Source organism: Falco biarmicus, chromosome 3, assembly GCF_023638135.1.
Source record: "Falco biarmicus isolate bFalBia1 chromosome 3, bFalBia1.pri, whole genome shotgun sequence".
Lineage (NCBI taxonomy): Eukaryota > Metazoa > Chordata > Aves > Falconiformes > Falconidae > Falco > Falco biarmicus.
In genome coordinates, this window is record NC_079290.1 from 60,612,236 (window position 1) to 60,626,841 (window position 14,606).

The window sequence follows — 14,606 nt, forward strand, 5'->3', positions numbered from 1 at the left end:
GTAAAACTAGTGATGTATCTTCACTGTCCAATTCAGGACATTTTAGGCATCTAATTTAGCTTCAACTCAAAGGACTTATGGTAGAAATGTACATTTCTTCTGTAGCTAATTGAGCATAGACAAAGACCTCCATTAGGACCACCATCAGTTGTCTGGTCTAGCCTAAAGTAGACATTATGCATAACTGTCTGCATGTAGCTTAAAAACAAATCCAGAGGCTTTTATGACTGAATAGGTCAAATTACTCATTTTACTAGAGTACAGCTTAATCTGATTATCTAGAAATAACAATGGAAAAATGGATGTTATCAGTGGACAAACTTAGGGTCAATTGGGAAAAGCAGACACCATAAAGTGTCAAACATTTTAAAACAAATCCACAAATCAAACTTAAGATTGTTACACAGTGAAATATACATTTCTTTGTACCTGTGAATAATATTCTTGTGTATTAAGTAGGCAGAGCATGATTTATGATGTCATTAACTTCTCATTTCTTTGTAAGAGCTTGCATTTTGTAAATGACATCATAGGACAGTACGCTGTTGTCACTTAGCAACTAAGAAGTGCTTTTTGAAAAAGTTGCTGCTTGGCTTTGGTTTAATAATAAAAATAGTAATTCCACGCAACCTTTTACATTTGTAGATCTTAAAGTGTTTACAAAAATGCATTCTTTTTGCTGTCCTTGATTTGAAGCATGAAAATCTAGGATGGAAAGTGTGTTGCCAAAATTTACAATCAACAGAGGTACAAATCGTATGCTGAAGATCTCAACCCGTTCTCCACATTCCAGCTTCTTCAAACTGCACTTTTATATAGGGCCCTTCCAATATCTTCTGGTCTTACGAATTTTGAAATGAGGAAAGGGAATAATTTTTAAAAATCTGTATTTGCAGTGATTATCTCCCCCTCTCATTTGAGATACTGCAGTTATTTTCTAGTCTGTGATTTAGCCCTTGGCAAATATTTTTAATGGAAACCATTGCAGCAATGAGTTCAAGCAAAAACATATTCATCCTAAGATGATCCTGCTGCTGCGTTACTGACCAGTTCTCATGTTGCATATCCAGCAGTTCTGTATAATTCAGGTTTTTTTTCAGAAACTGTTTTATCCTGATTATCGAAATATTTTCTAACAACAGAATGACAATTGACATTGCATATTGAAATGTCTGCTGTAATAACTGCATTGAAAAGTGTTTCATTTTTCAAGTAAATTACAGAGGCTCGGTAGCCAAGGTTTTGTGCAATTTGAGGTAAAGAAATACTTACTTTAAATTATTTCAGAAATGTCCTACACACATTTTTGCTTCCTCATTGCCCTTGCCCAGACATTTGGTGGAACGAAGCTGTTTGTAGGCATATTTCTTCCTAATAGTCCACATTTTTAAGAAACTTTTAAGGATGAATTAGAGTGAATAGTCAGTAAGATAACGTGTGGGCTGCTGTGCAGCAGTCTCTCTGGAGAGTGATATGTCAGGAAAGACATTAAAAAAATTTCTGTAATGAAACGTATATTTCTCACAAGTAAGGAAAGATCTTGACAGATCATCTGTTATGAGGTATCTGCTCTGTTCCTTACTTGTAGGACAAATGGGATTTCTGCTTATAATTCATTGAGGATTATCGTTCTGTTGCGGTTTGTGTAATCGCTGCACATGGGGAATTTAGGAAATGACACTCCAGCTGTCTTTTACAATAACTGTTTCTTTTTATGCTTTTGCACTGTAATACCTTTTCCTTCAAATTATCTTTTCTGTACACTTCTCACTGAAATACCTGTGCGTATCCCAAAATGAATTTAAAAGAAAAATGGATCTACATAAATTACTTCTATTTTCCCTATGTGATAGGTTTCATTTCATTTACTAATTTATTGATAAAAACCCAAAGAAAAAAATATATATGGAGTTCTTTTTCTAGAATACATTTTTAATAAAGAAAGTGAAGTCAATATGCAGTAGCTGGAAACATAAATCTGTCTCCTGGTTTTCATTATTGTGTGAGGTTTGATATATATGTAATCTGAAGAATAGAATTATCTATGTGGCAGACATATTATTAGGAAATATTTTATCTGTAAGGCTCATTAAGTTTATCATTGTTTTCAGAAGTTCCAAACAGGTGGGAGAAATTGAACCTGTACGTTAGCAAATGAGACGTAGACAAGCTGCCCAGCCCACTACATTGCCTATTGTATATCTTCCCTGAATTCAATACCATGCAAATCTTTCCCAGTTGTCTCCAGAGATGTACTTTAATTGATTGGCTTAAAGCAATTTTGTAAAAGTTCATTAGTGGGGCAGGGAGAAGCAAGAAGGCCCTAGGAGTATAAGGGTCTTTCTTATTTCAAGGTGCATGTTTGGAAGCTGTATCAGCAGAACTCCTTGTAACAGCACATGTAACGTTTAGTGAATTAAACCCAAACGCACTTGCTGGATAATGTCTTATGGATCGATTCTGTGAACTAGTCTTTAGTAAAAGGACTGTAAGAAAACTAGAATTCTCTATAGTCTGTCTAGCTGCCTGAAACACAGACTCCTGAGGAAGATACCAGGTCAAGTTTTAGATCAGATGATTGATTAGTTTGTTCTGCCTTTGGAGCTTTGTGGCTGAACATTTCCATCTCTGTTTTGCCTTTAACTATGTTTAATTGTTCGCCATCCGGTGTTGTTTGAGAGTAAGCATGAACTTTGCAAGAAATTGAGACATAGGTGTTTGCCCGTGGAGACCAATTCCTTTTGCAGCTCAGTCGGGCTTGTTACAAAAGTATTTTCCATGCAGCCCGAGTTGAGAGTGCTCCGGAGTGGGAAGGCTTGCTTGCTTTAGATGCCGTTGGCAGATATATAATCAGACAATGATTGGCACCTTTTTGGCAAGCTGCCACAAAGCTGTAAATCATTTTAGGATTTACAGGGTGTCACTTCTCATGGCAACAATCTGCATCTCTCAGAGCCATACCCAATGATGGTATGCCATGATTAAGGAGAAACTTATTTTTATTAGTGGGCTTTAATAATTTCAATTTGCAAACCTTTTGAAATTTTCTAAGGAAGCGTGGAGAGATGAAGGACAAACAAATTGAAGCCTTTTGACAAGGCTTCTGTTTTTCCTAAGTTATTACTTACAAACTTTTTCTAAATAATCATGTATCCCCAGGAGTTTCCATATTGTAAGTGGGGAACCAGCACTCTAGTGAACTTATTAGAAGAAAACTCATTTTAGACACTGAAAGCCCCTGTGTTCCATTGACTTCAGCAAGAGATAAAGGGTTTATTTTTACTTTTATCCTCTTTACTAATGGAAATCATTGAGATTTGAAGAACAATGCATTTCAGGTATGAGGGCAAAGAACAAATGGTAGTCCATTTAATGAGCATTATCTATTTTAAAGCATTCAGAATATGTCGAGGGCTTGCAAGAGGTACAAACTTCCTGAGGTTTTCCCTGTTTAGTCTGGGACTTAGCCTTTTTTGGCTCCTGTTACCAGAAAAGTAAATCATGTACCTTCATGTCCCTCTTGAATCAAAAGATTAAATCTACTGATCATTCTAGTAAAAAGTTCAAAACATGAATCAAGACCAGCCATCATCCTGTTAGAATTCCACTGGTTTCTTTGGCAACTGTGTATTTTTAACATAGGAAAAATATTTCAATACAAAATGATAAAATGCGTCTACATTGTATGACTTACAGAGATACAGTGCATAAATTAAGAAATTGTGCAAATGCTCTTTTAAGCAATGGGACAGATAGGACATAACAACTTGCTTGCTGCCCTTTTGGCAGCTTGTGTGTTTTATTAATGTAAAAATGTATTTTTAGCACCTTCAACTTTCTTATTTACATTAAATTTGTTTACTAGAGCACAGAGGTCAGGTGAATATTAGATTATGTCTTTCACAAAATCACATTATTTTTATTCTCTAACAAAATAATCATCTTGGTGCTATCATAAATTTTGTTTAAAAGAAAGACAGATACTTGCTGATTGAATCCATATTTTTTAAAATGCCTATGTATGTTTAGATCCATGGGGTCATCTGCCAAGAAGTAACTGAAACTTGTGGATGTGTCAAAAATAAAACGTGTTAGTACAGTGTGTAATTCTGCGCTGAAATACTGGAGCAACTCCAACACTGATGATGAAGCTCCTTCAGTCTCATGTGTGTGTATGAGAACTGTGCAAAAAATCTGGATAGCACAAACGAAGGACTCTTAATGTTGCAAGCATGCAACTTTGGAAAGGTTTAATAGCACTTCATATGGAAATAATTCTTCTTGCTATTACACAGATAATATGTCAAATTTTAGGTAACACTTGGAGCTATGCATAAACACCATTTGACAGAAGACTCATATTTGTGCTCAATAAAAGAATCAGTTAAATGACACTTTAATAACAATACCCGCAAGTACTGTTTGTCTTTCTCCTTGGTTTATCCGTAAGGTAACTGTCGTTGCATGCTTTCCTTAATGTCACTGTCTTTCCTTTTTTAGAGTTTCTTTGAAGGACAGTCTGCACCATGGGATTCAGCTAAGAAAGATGAGAACAGAATGAAAAATAGATATGGGAATATCATTGCATGTAAGTGTTAACACCGTAATTGTGCACTGTGTTAACTTCCCTTCAGAAGTGGATAAGAATGACCACCAGCCTCGGGCTTAAATCAGGGTTATATTCCTCTTCTCTAATTAAGAAGATAAAAGTGAAGTAAGATATTACTGGGGTTTTTTTGAGAAGACTGTCAAATTTAATGCATTTTCTCAACTAGCTTTCTGTATACCTTCCATCCTGTGATCAAAGTTTGGCTAATGGAGAATGACAACTTTAACCAGCACTAGGCTCTAGCGGCTCCTAAACTGCTTCTGGCAGCTTAGTGAAAGAGTATCCATGATCACATTGGCACGTTGAGTCTGGAATCTGGATATTGTAGGAGTGGACAATACTGCTGCTCAAGTATTCTTTAATAACGGTGACAGTTGTCCTGACTTACCATCTTGATGCTAGACAGACTCCAAGGAAAAAGAACAGAATCTGTATGTTTTACTTAAAAATGCCAAGCTTGATAAAGATTAAATGTACTAATAATCAAATAATTTGAGGAGATGATAACATGATTTGGTGAACGACCCCTAGATCTGGTATTATGAGATTGCAGAACTTTGTGGAAAGAGTTGCTGCACATGAACACAGGGGCAGAAAATATATTAAGTTCTGTAAAATTATATTATTTACACACTGGTGGTGTTGCACTTGAAGGCTAAGTTGCCAGTGTGTATGTAGGAGATGATCCTTTCCCTGATTGTTCCTTCAGAATCTCAGTTTAAGGTATGAAGCGTATGTGTTTGTGCCAGTCAGACAGAGAACCATGAAGCAGGCATAAGCAGAGAAATAAGCAGTAGTCACAGCATGTCAGAAGTTTGGTAACCATGAAAATGAACAATGGCCTTTAAGGAGGGATCATTTAATGACACTGCTGAAGTTCAGAAATCATGTATAACCCTAGGTACATGGGTCAGCATAGAAGAATAAACAGTGCTGATTGTCTGAACATTTGGAGGACCTTTGGAAGGAGTGTGTAGTGCATATTTACACTGCCTAATTTCAGCATCTAGTCTAGGTGCTTGTCCAGGCACAGATCTATCTAGGTTTCCTCATCAGTGAGCCACATGGACTTGACAGAGCCCATTCAAATGCTTCTGAATCACCACCTGAAGAGGTCCTTTCTGCAGTGCTTGTACAATGAGTCTAGAGAAACCAACTCCTGACTTAGTGACCTACAGTAGATGGTATGAATAGGCCCTTATATCACTGTGGCCTAGCTGGGCTGTGACAGTCTACAAAGAGAAAACAGATGTATAACTTGCTGCAGAAGGAAAACCTGCAAGAAATGCTTGTGGAGGCAGAGGTACGTTAAGCAAGAGGTGGTATCTGCCACATCACTTTGAATGGATGTGATAGTATTGCTGTGTATTTTTGAAGTATACTGTGCTACTTACTGAAAAAAGGAAATTAAATCTTCTAGGGAAATGTGAACATCATGATGAGCTGGAGCATATGCAAAAGAAGATGTTAGCCAGATGTGGTTTTGCTTGTCTTCCTCCAAGCAATCTTTAATGCATAACAAACTTGTTACTTTGTGAGGACGTAGCAATACATTAGATGGATGTTATCATTTAAGGAAAAATAGTGAAGGCATAAATAAGAATACCCAAAAGTTTTATGTTTATCCTTCCTTTATGAAATTTTATTTCCAGTCCAAGCCTATGGCAATAGAGCTTCTCTAGTCAGGTGTACTGTTGTCAGTACCCTCTTTAATGTTGTGTTGGGCGTCTCCTTATACTTTGACACCCTTTGGTTGAAGGAAATAGAGGACTACTAGTACTATATGTCTAAGGGAATGAAATGCTGAGTAGCCAAGGGAAAACAAGTCAAAGATGTTAGATACACAAATCGATGGCAATTACAAGCGATACTGAAGGCTTTCTGAGTGGGCAAATATAACTCAGATAATTTAGATCTCAATTTACTTTTAATGTCCTCAGTATTTAGCAAAGAGAAAGAGTTGGATGGAGTTGTTATCAATAACAATTCCTATTTATGTGACTGTGAAAACACAGACAACACAAGTTAAAATCAAAATCCATTGGAATTAAAGGCAGTATCTTAAAAGAGAGGCTGAAACTGCCCACAGTTTGTGATCTGTTAAATACATATATACAAATAGGGTAGTTACTGTTTAATTATTTCGTGTGTTTTTCTGCTGGATAAATGATGGCTTGTCTGAGAGTCTGAAGTACAGTCTTAGTGGTCCACTTTTTAAAACTTGTCCCAGGTAGTTGTATAAAGTATTTGCTTTAGCTGAAAAGCATTTTACTAAATTGGCCCTTTATGCTATATTTAAGGACTTAGAAATATGATGGTTCAGATGCTACTGACTATGGGTACATGATTATAATGAATGCTTTACATTACTCGAGTGATGTGTGTTTAATTAGCTACAGGTGTGCCCTGCCCACTGTATGAAAGTGGCTACAACTTGTAAGCCACTGTATCAACAAGCTGAATCATGATCACAGTCCAGTCACCCACAGAAAACGTGCTTCTTTTTTACTGAACACAAAAAACTTTGTGTTTTCTCACTAGGAACTAAAACTGGCATGAATCTGCTAAATTAATAATTTTCAATCCATGAAAAATTCTGTTTCTGCCATAATTATGTAGGGTTATGTATGGATTTTGGTAAAACCTATTCGGGTTTCCTCAGGAGAGATCTTGAGGTGATTTCAGAATGGAAGATGTTCTGTATTTATTTTTACCTAACTCAATATTGACTAAATGAGAATATTGATCACAGCTTTTAAAAGTAGCTAAAGATTTTAGGTGAGACCTTTATAAAAGGGTTGCTTTGCAAAGAATCAGCAAGGCACATCCCACGAAAGGGTCATTGGGTCAGTATGTTAATCAACCAGCTGCTCGATGGGCTTGTTAGAGATCACAGTCTGCAGGCTGGCATATACGTGTTGTAGGTAACATAAAATGCTTATATTCATTATCTGTTACCATTTGCTACCAAGACAAATGGATTCTATTGTAACTAATTTTGAATGCTTAAGTGATCAATGCAAAGTTAAGTTTGATCCCGTAATGGAAGGGTATCAAAATAGCAATTAGCTGGAAAAGAGAGTATTTAAAAGCTACCAAAACTGTCAAGAACAACTGAAGTATAAAGGAAAAAATACCCTAAAAATCTAGACAGTTAACCTAGAGGCTATTCAAGAATCAACACATATGTTGGAAGAATATATGGCTTGTATACCTCTTAGCTTTAAATCTACTTGACATAAGTACAAGCATAGACACAGTAACATTTCTTTATGACGACGAAAGAACTTTTTCAAATTAAGTGTTGCCATGCAGTAAGGAGTTAACTAGAGTTTTCAAATCAATAAAAAAAGAGAGTCACTCCAGCTCCATTGCAAATAAACGCATAGCTATTGAACAATCCAGAATTCCCAAAAACTTAGCTGAGAATGCAGTACTAGACAGGATGATGTGAGAAGAAAAAAGGCAAAAAGACCATAGAAAGATTCAGGTGTGAAGCAACAATTTAGTTTTGCCCAATCCAAAGCAAGAATTATTGCAAGGAAAGAATGGTGTAAATAAAGAAAATAACAAAATAACAGGAAAGGTAAAGAAAAGATACTACTACGTATTATGCAGTTGTATAAATCAGTCATAGAAAAAATGACAGGAAGTTATATTTTTAAGATGTTCCTTAGTGGGAAATTTAGGTTTGTTTTGCCCAATAAGGAATTATTGGTGTGCAAGTCATCAGAGATGGGATTCAGTTGCCTAAACACAGACATGTAGTGCCATTTCAGGTGACCTAGGACATCTGTGTAGAACCAACAAATGTGACAGTACACGAGAGCTGTTTTATGGCACAGTGGCAGCTGAAGGCTAGGCAGTATATCCTGGGGTATATAGAGTGGCATGAGGTGCTTGTGCTTAGACAACTGAATTCTGCCCTAAGTGATTCAAGAAATATGAAAGTGGAGATCTTTACTAGCCTGAGTTGTCCTGCTGAGAATGCTTTTAAGGCAATGATACAGGAAATCATGAAAATGTGGACGAAGGCATACCATGGGTCAAAGTAGGCTTGACTTCTGGAGTCTGCTGACTTCAGCAGAAGCTGGATCGGGTCCAAGCAGCAGCCATGACTGGAGCTTAGAAAGTTCCTAATGTAGTATCTTTATTAAGTAAGATGGATTTTTAGAATTAAGGGCCTGTGAGCCGAACTTCTGTTCTGAAGAAACTGGTAAATAGCTTAATTAATCAGAGGCTAGCACAGCACTTGGATAAACATAGCTTGGCAGGTTCAGACCAGCATAGGTTATATAGTGGAGAGTCACATCTCTGTAAATTTTTAGTCTTGGAACAGTGAATGAAGAGACTGAAAAGGCTGACCTGATGAAAATTGATTTGAATATTGCAACATCTTGAGAAAAACTCATCCTTGAAGACTGTCGGGTGAAATAATCACAAGAAAATAGCAAAAATAAGAGCTGTGTGGAACCTAGGGCTGGAATTTTAATTCATTCTGATTTACTATATTTGGTGTAAAACTGTGCCCTTTCTCTCTCCCAAAGGGAATCCCAGGGAATTGAATGAGGCTCTGAGATCTCTAGTCCCTGAGACTTTGAACATAAGAGAGGATGAAATAAAAATTGCCTCTTCCTTTCCTACTCAGCCATTCGAAATTCTCCTGACTTGTAATTCTAAAACAATATTATTTTAAGAAACGCTTGCCCTCTCCTTCCTCCTCCATAATGTGGGCCAATATTATGCTAATTATGATGGAGCTGGGTTTTTAAGGAACCTCATGTTCTTTCACTCATTTGTCTTTTAGGATTTTAAAGCTAAAAAAATATTCAGAACATGGATGGCAAATTTCAGGTGCTCTAATGCTTATTTACACTTACAACAAAATAATGAAAGTCATGAAGGTCTAGCATCAGCTGCAAGTAATATTAGCTCAGCTAGCAAGCAGCATTCAAAAACAAGAATACACAGGTATCTAATTAGCAAGAGAAACTTGTAAACAAAACAGCAGTAAAGTGGCTATTTACCGTATCTCCAGCCTCAAGATCATGCTCTCAATTTGTTTTAGCAACAGCTCATGCTGCATTCTGGAAAAGCCATTGTGTTTGGTTGCTTTTGAACCAAGAGAAGCATATGAAGTCACAAAGAAGAAAAAGCCCTGTCAGCATACAGACATTATTTTCTAGGGGGGGATCTAGCCTCTAGCGCTTCTTAATAACTGCTGTGGTATCATAAAGAAAATGAGGCAGCTGACAAGAAACAAATTTATGTCATGGTGTTTTGGACTGGAATTTGGAAAATACAGTTGGAAGTATTTGCACATTCCTGGATAGATATAGAAGGCCACAGTGAGCAAAATTCAGTGACAAAGCCATTATCTGTCTGCTTGGGTTTTGCCATTACTTTATTTTGCTTTCTTCCTTAAACATAATGAGTTTTCTTCAGAAACTGTAAGGTGGCAGTATGCCTTGTAAAATGACTTCAGCTTATTTTGAAGAACTGGCAGATGCATTTCTAAATGACTAAACTTTTGACAGCTTAATGTTATTTGTTTTATTGACAAAATGGAGGGGTGTGTCAGGGCAAAAAACATAATTGCAGTGGGTTCCACATTAGAAATATCCAAGACATTCAGACTGAAAATCAGAGGGATTTGGAAGACCTTATGAGTGACTGAAATGGGGATTAAATGTAGATACAGTTTTCATCAACAACAAAACAAGAAAGAACTTGCAAATGCTGAGGTTTTACTTTGACTTTAAAGCAGTATTTTGATGAAGGCTTTGTTACTGAATGTGTCTTTAACTACTTTTTTTTTCCTCTCCATTTTTCCCATTTCAGATGATCATTCTCGAGTAAGACTGCAGCCCATTGAAGGAGAAACAAGTTCTGATTACATCAATGGAAATTATATTGATGTGCGTATACTGATGGAGTCAACAAACTTAATGTTGTGTTCAGTCAAAGAGAGAGCTGTTATTATTCTCACATTATTCATAATTTGTAATAGATATCACAGCTAATACCAGCTGCTAAACACTGCTGGAAAACACTGTCTTTGGAAGCTAGGTGTACACTAAAGGGAAAAAAAAAAAAAAAAAAGAAGCCTTGAAGGTTTTGTCAATAAGCAAATGAAGAGTCATTTCCTCCAAATGCCACTAGACTGAAACCTTGCCAGCAACACTATGGCTACTTTGCTGGTGCTTATATGGGCTAACAAAATGTTATTTTCACTTTCTGTCAACAGCTTGGCATCATTCCACATTTAAAAGGAAGCTGTTTGCATATTAATGTGACAAAACTCTGTAATGCCTAATGCAGAGATTTGCAATCTCTTGTCATCTCTGCACTTTTAAGTCGCCTTCAAAGTATATTCTGCAGCTGTTAACCAGTACTTCTAATGCAAGCAAGACATTTCATTAAATATGTAGGCTGTTTAATTATTGAAGGTGGCTTCTTTGTTCATTCTGCATCATGTTAACTTAATGTTTTACATTAGAATAAATTCTTTAAGAGACAAGGTGTTTTTGGTTAAAAGAATGAACTGAAATGTAGAATTGAAAATTGCTACAAAGTCAATACTATTTAAAGTCAGAAATCTATGGATAGCAAAGATAATTTTATTGTTTACATGGAGTGCTAGATATTAGGCCAAGTAAAACAAGTGTTGCTTCATAGGAATCTGTGTCTACTAAAGATTTCTTGTTCAGCAGTGTCATCATTAAAAAAAATGGTGTCACAGTTTACAGTTCAGATTTAATCACCAGTATGAAACAGGAATGTAACAGATGTTTTTCTCAGAGTATGGAGGAACTAGAGCTATACATGAGAAGTAGGTACTTTAGTTGTAACAACCTGAAGTAGAAAGTTGTAACTTTCTGAAGATACCTCCTTCTATTGATATTTATTAGCATGTTCAAGAACCATTAAGTTAATCTCAGTCCCCTTCTGTTTGAAAGAATAGCACAGTCACCAAAAGGTAAAGCCACATATGGAAATATACTTAGATATTTTTCAACTCTGAAGGGAGTAATTTGTCAGGAAAGGAATGAGAAAGTTCACATTGGGGACCAAGATTTGAATTTACATTCACACTTTCTCCAACATTCAGGATTGTTTTCATTTTAGGCTACTAGTATGTTCTTGTGTCAGTTTTTGAATTGACTCTAAAATATTAAAAGATGTGAGGAATAAGGATTTGAACCATACAGTCTCATTTAAAATGTGGGTAAGAGAGCTGCGTGGCAGCCATTTTTGCTTATGGAAGTACAAGAGGATGGAGAGAATGTGGCCCTGAAAGAAACAATGGGAGAGAACCAAAAAATTCTGTCCCTCATCCTCAGCAAATGGCTTCATTGCAAAGCTTGGAGGACTGCAGACATCTTCCAAAGACAACTTGTACTACAAAACACAGCATTTTTTGTTCTTAATCTTGCTAGTCAGGTTTCCATTATAAATACTTGGGTTTTTTGCTACAGAAGCAGCTGCAATTTTACTCTTGCATGCAGTTATTAGTACAGTTGTCATGTTGTCAGATTAAACATGTTAATAAAGGAATAGCACCGTCACAGAAACTATGAAATTTTCTTGGATAAAACAGAAAGAAGCAAGGGTTATGCTGTATTTTTCCAATACGGTTTTTCATGGGGAATCAAAATTGTTTGTTCGCAGCCACTAGGGATATTAGACAACATATGGGAGAAAAAAAATCAACTCTGTAGCTATCTGAACACTTCTCAGTTCACAGACTTCCAAATTTTGCTTCAATGTCATGTAAAGGGATCTATTCTGTAATTCATGTTATTCTTTCTGTGATATTCAAGGTATCTTCAGTTGTTTTGAGTCTTTCCCACCTTGCATCACTACAGTGCCCCTTGCACTTTTACAAAGAAATTGCAATGGCATGCAAACTGCAGCTTTAAGTTCTTCCCGTTGATGATTGACAGCACATCCTAACCACTATTAAAAGATCAACAGTAGTATAACTGAATTTATCAATGTACTAATGCATGAACTAAACCTTTGTGACACTCCCATCACATCAGAAACTCGAATACTATAGAAATTATATTGTTCTATGTTGGCAACCTATTCAATGTTGCAGAGATTCCAAAGAATATTAGTCTTTGTTGCATGGCCAGCTTGTGATTAAGTTGCTCTTGTCATCAGACAAACATAGGATTGTTTTATGTTCCTCCTATGTAGATGTGAACAAATATATTCATACCAAACCATTTAGTCAAATAATTTACCCTCCTTTTTACTGTTCGGAAGTGAAACATAAACAAATCACAGCGGACAGAGTGAACATCCCCCCACCCTTCCCCAGGCTGAATGCAAATCTAGCATTCTTTAGCTGTTAAAAAAGGAATAGGCTTTGCACTCAACAGCAGTAGCTTGGAGGTATATCTCGGCCTCCATGAGCATCTGATGCCATTAGTTGCAAGTGCCAGAGAGGATTTCATGCTGTTCATTTTCAGCAGAGCCAACAAGGGACTGAAAGAACATATTACTTCTGTCCCCTAATGTACAACACTGTAACTTAAATATCTTGCAGAAAACACATTTGCTTCTTGTTCCACTTCTGCCTTGCCCTTACCCCACTGGAAAGAACTTTTGCATATAATACATTATCTGTATTGTTGTGGTTTTTACTCAATACTACTCTAAATGAAGTTTCAGTAATAGCAACATAGCCAAGGTGTACATTGCTTATTTTTTTTTTCCGATTTATTTTAGGGTTATCATAGACCAAATCACTACATTGCTACACAAGGTAAGTTTATCACCTTTTCTTTTTTGTTATGTGAGGCTAAGAGGTTTTGGTACTTGGATTATGGTTTATACCATATGCATTCTTGCAACAGTCAATATCCAGGACAGAGTAAACTCAATCACTTAGGCAGAAGTAAGCAAACTAAATTATTATCTACTTTTTAGGTATGTCAAGTAAGCAGTCCTTTACCTTTGTGTTCAGATAGGTTCTGAGTAGAAAAGCAAAATATATCCTTTTACTCAACATGTTTTTACTCATGAAAAAAGAAATAAGCCATGGCAGAAATATTCAGTAAACTTTTCAGAGAGACAACAGTGTCATGAAAATGTATGTTCTGTTAATTGTTCAATCATAACTAGGCTTCAGATCCTTAAAATACAAATCACTTCAGTTAGCAAGTTTTAGTGGAGGACCCAAAGAGATATTATGCTTGCAGTGGGATTCTTCAAAGGGATCTAAACAGACAATTTTACAGGGCATTGTTTAAAAGCTTGCTTGTGAACAAGAATCTATTCCTTTGTCAACATGCAAATTAATTGTCAATTTGTACTTGTCTTCAAAGACATAATTTGCCTGTTCCGATGCAGTTGTGGGGGAGGGTTTTTTTGGTCAAGTGCAGAGCTGGAACAGGTGGGAAAGATGAATCTTCTGTGACTGCTTAATCATAATATTGAACAACATGCCAATCTCCTGCCTATGCTTGGTTAGCATACACGTGAAAATCAAATTGCTCCTCCACTGCTTGGAGGGAATCTTCTGTGTAACAGGTATTCTGTGACAGAGCTTCCTGCGTTTGTCTGTGAATGTGGAGAAGTTGAGCTACACCCACATACGTTATTTCAACACATGCCCAACCTTTCAAGAGAGCCAGCTGGAGTACTGAGTATAATATACTCAGAATAATCTTACCGTGTGTAGGATTTAGAGGTCTTATGTAATTTTTAATGACTTTTTATCAAGGCAGATAAAATTTTGGCTATGTTAAGTAAGATATCTTACTGTGATTTCAGTTGTCCTATAAGTAACCCCATCTCCAGCTTCCACTCCCCACTTTTACCAGTGGGAGTATTTGTATCTCTGCCTCTCTGTACTTCAGCTCCAAACAGTCCCAAATGAGGGACTACTTTGTCAGATGACAGTGGGGCAGGACACAGATCTTACTTCTAGAACCACCTCACTACTTTTAATATTACACTTTGAGACCAGAATTATAATTTGTGC

At 36.5% G+C, this 14,606-nt stretch overlaps 1 protein-coding gene across 9 annotated transcripts in view; it reads left to right on the plus strand.

The window, feature by feature from the left end:
• PTPRM (protein tyrosine phosphatase receptor type M) overlaps positions 1-14,606 on the plus strand; it is a 481,749-nt gene that overhangs the window by 416,151 nt on the left and 50,992 nt on the right. For all 9 annotated transcript variants that reach the window (XM_056332147.1, XM_056332148.1, XM_056332152.1 and 6 more), the window contains 3 exons: positions 4,501-4,588; positions 10,451-10,527; positions 13,349-13,385. In XM_056332147.1, coding sequence (XP_056188122.1) covers positions 4,501-4,588; positions 10,451-10,527; positions 13,349-13,385 — 202 coding nt within the window. The remainder of the gene's footprint in view (positions 1-4,500; positions 4,589-10,450; positions 10,528-13,348; positions 13,386-14,606) is intronic.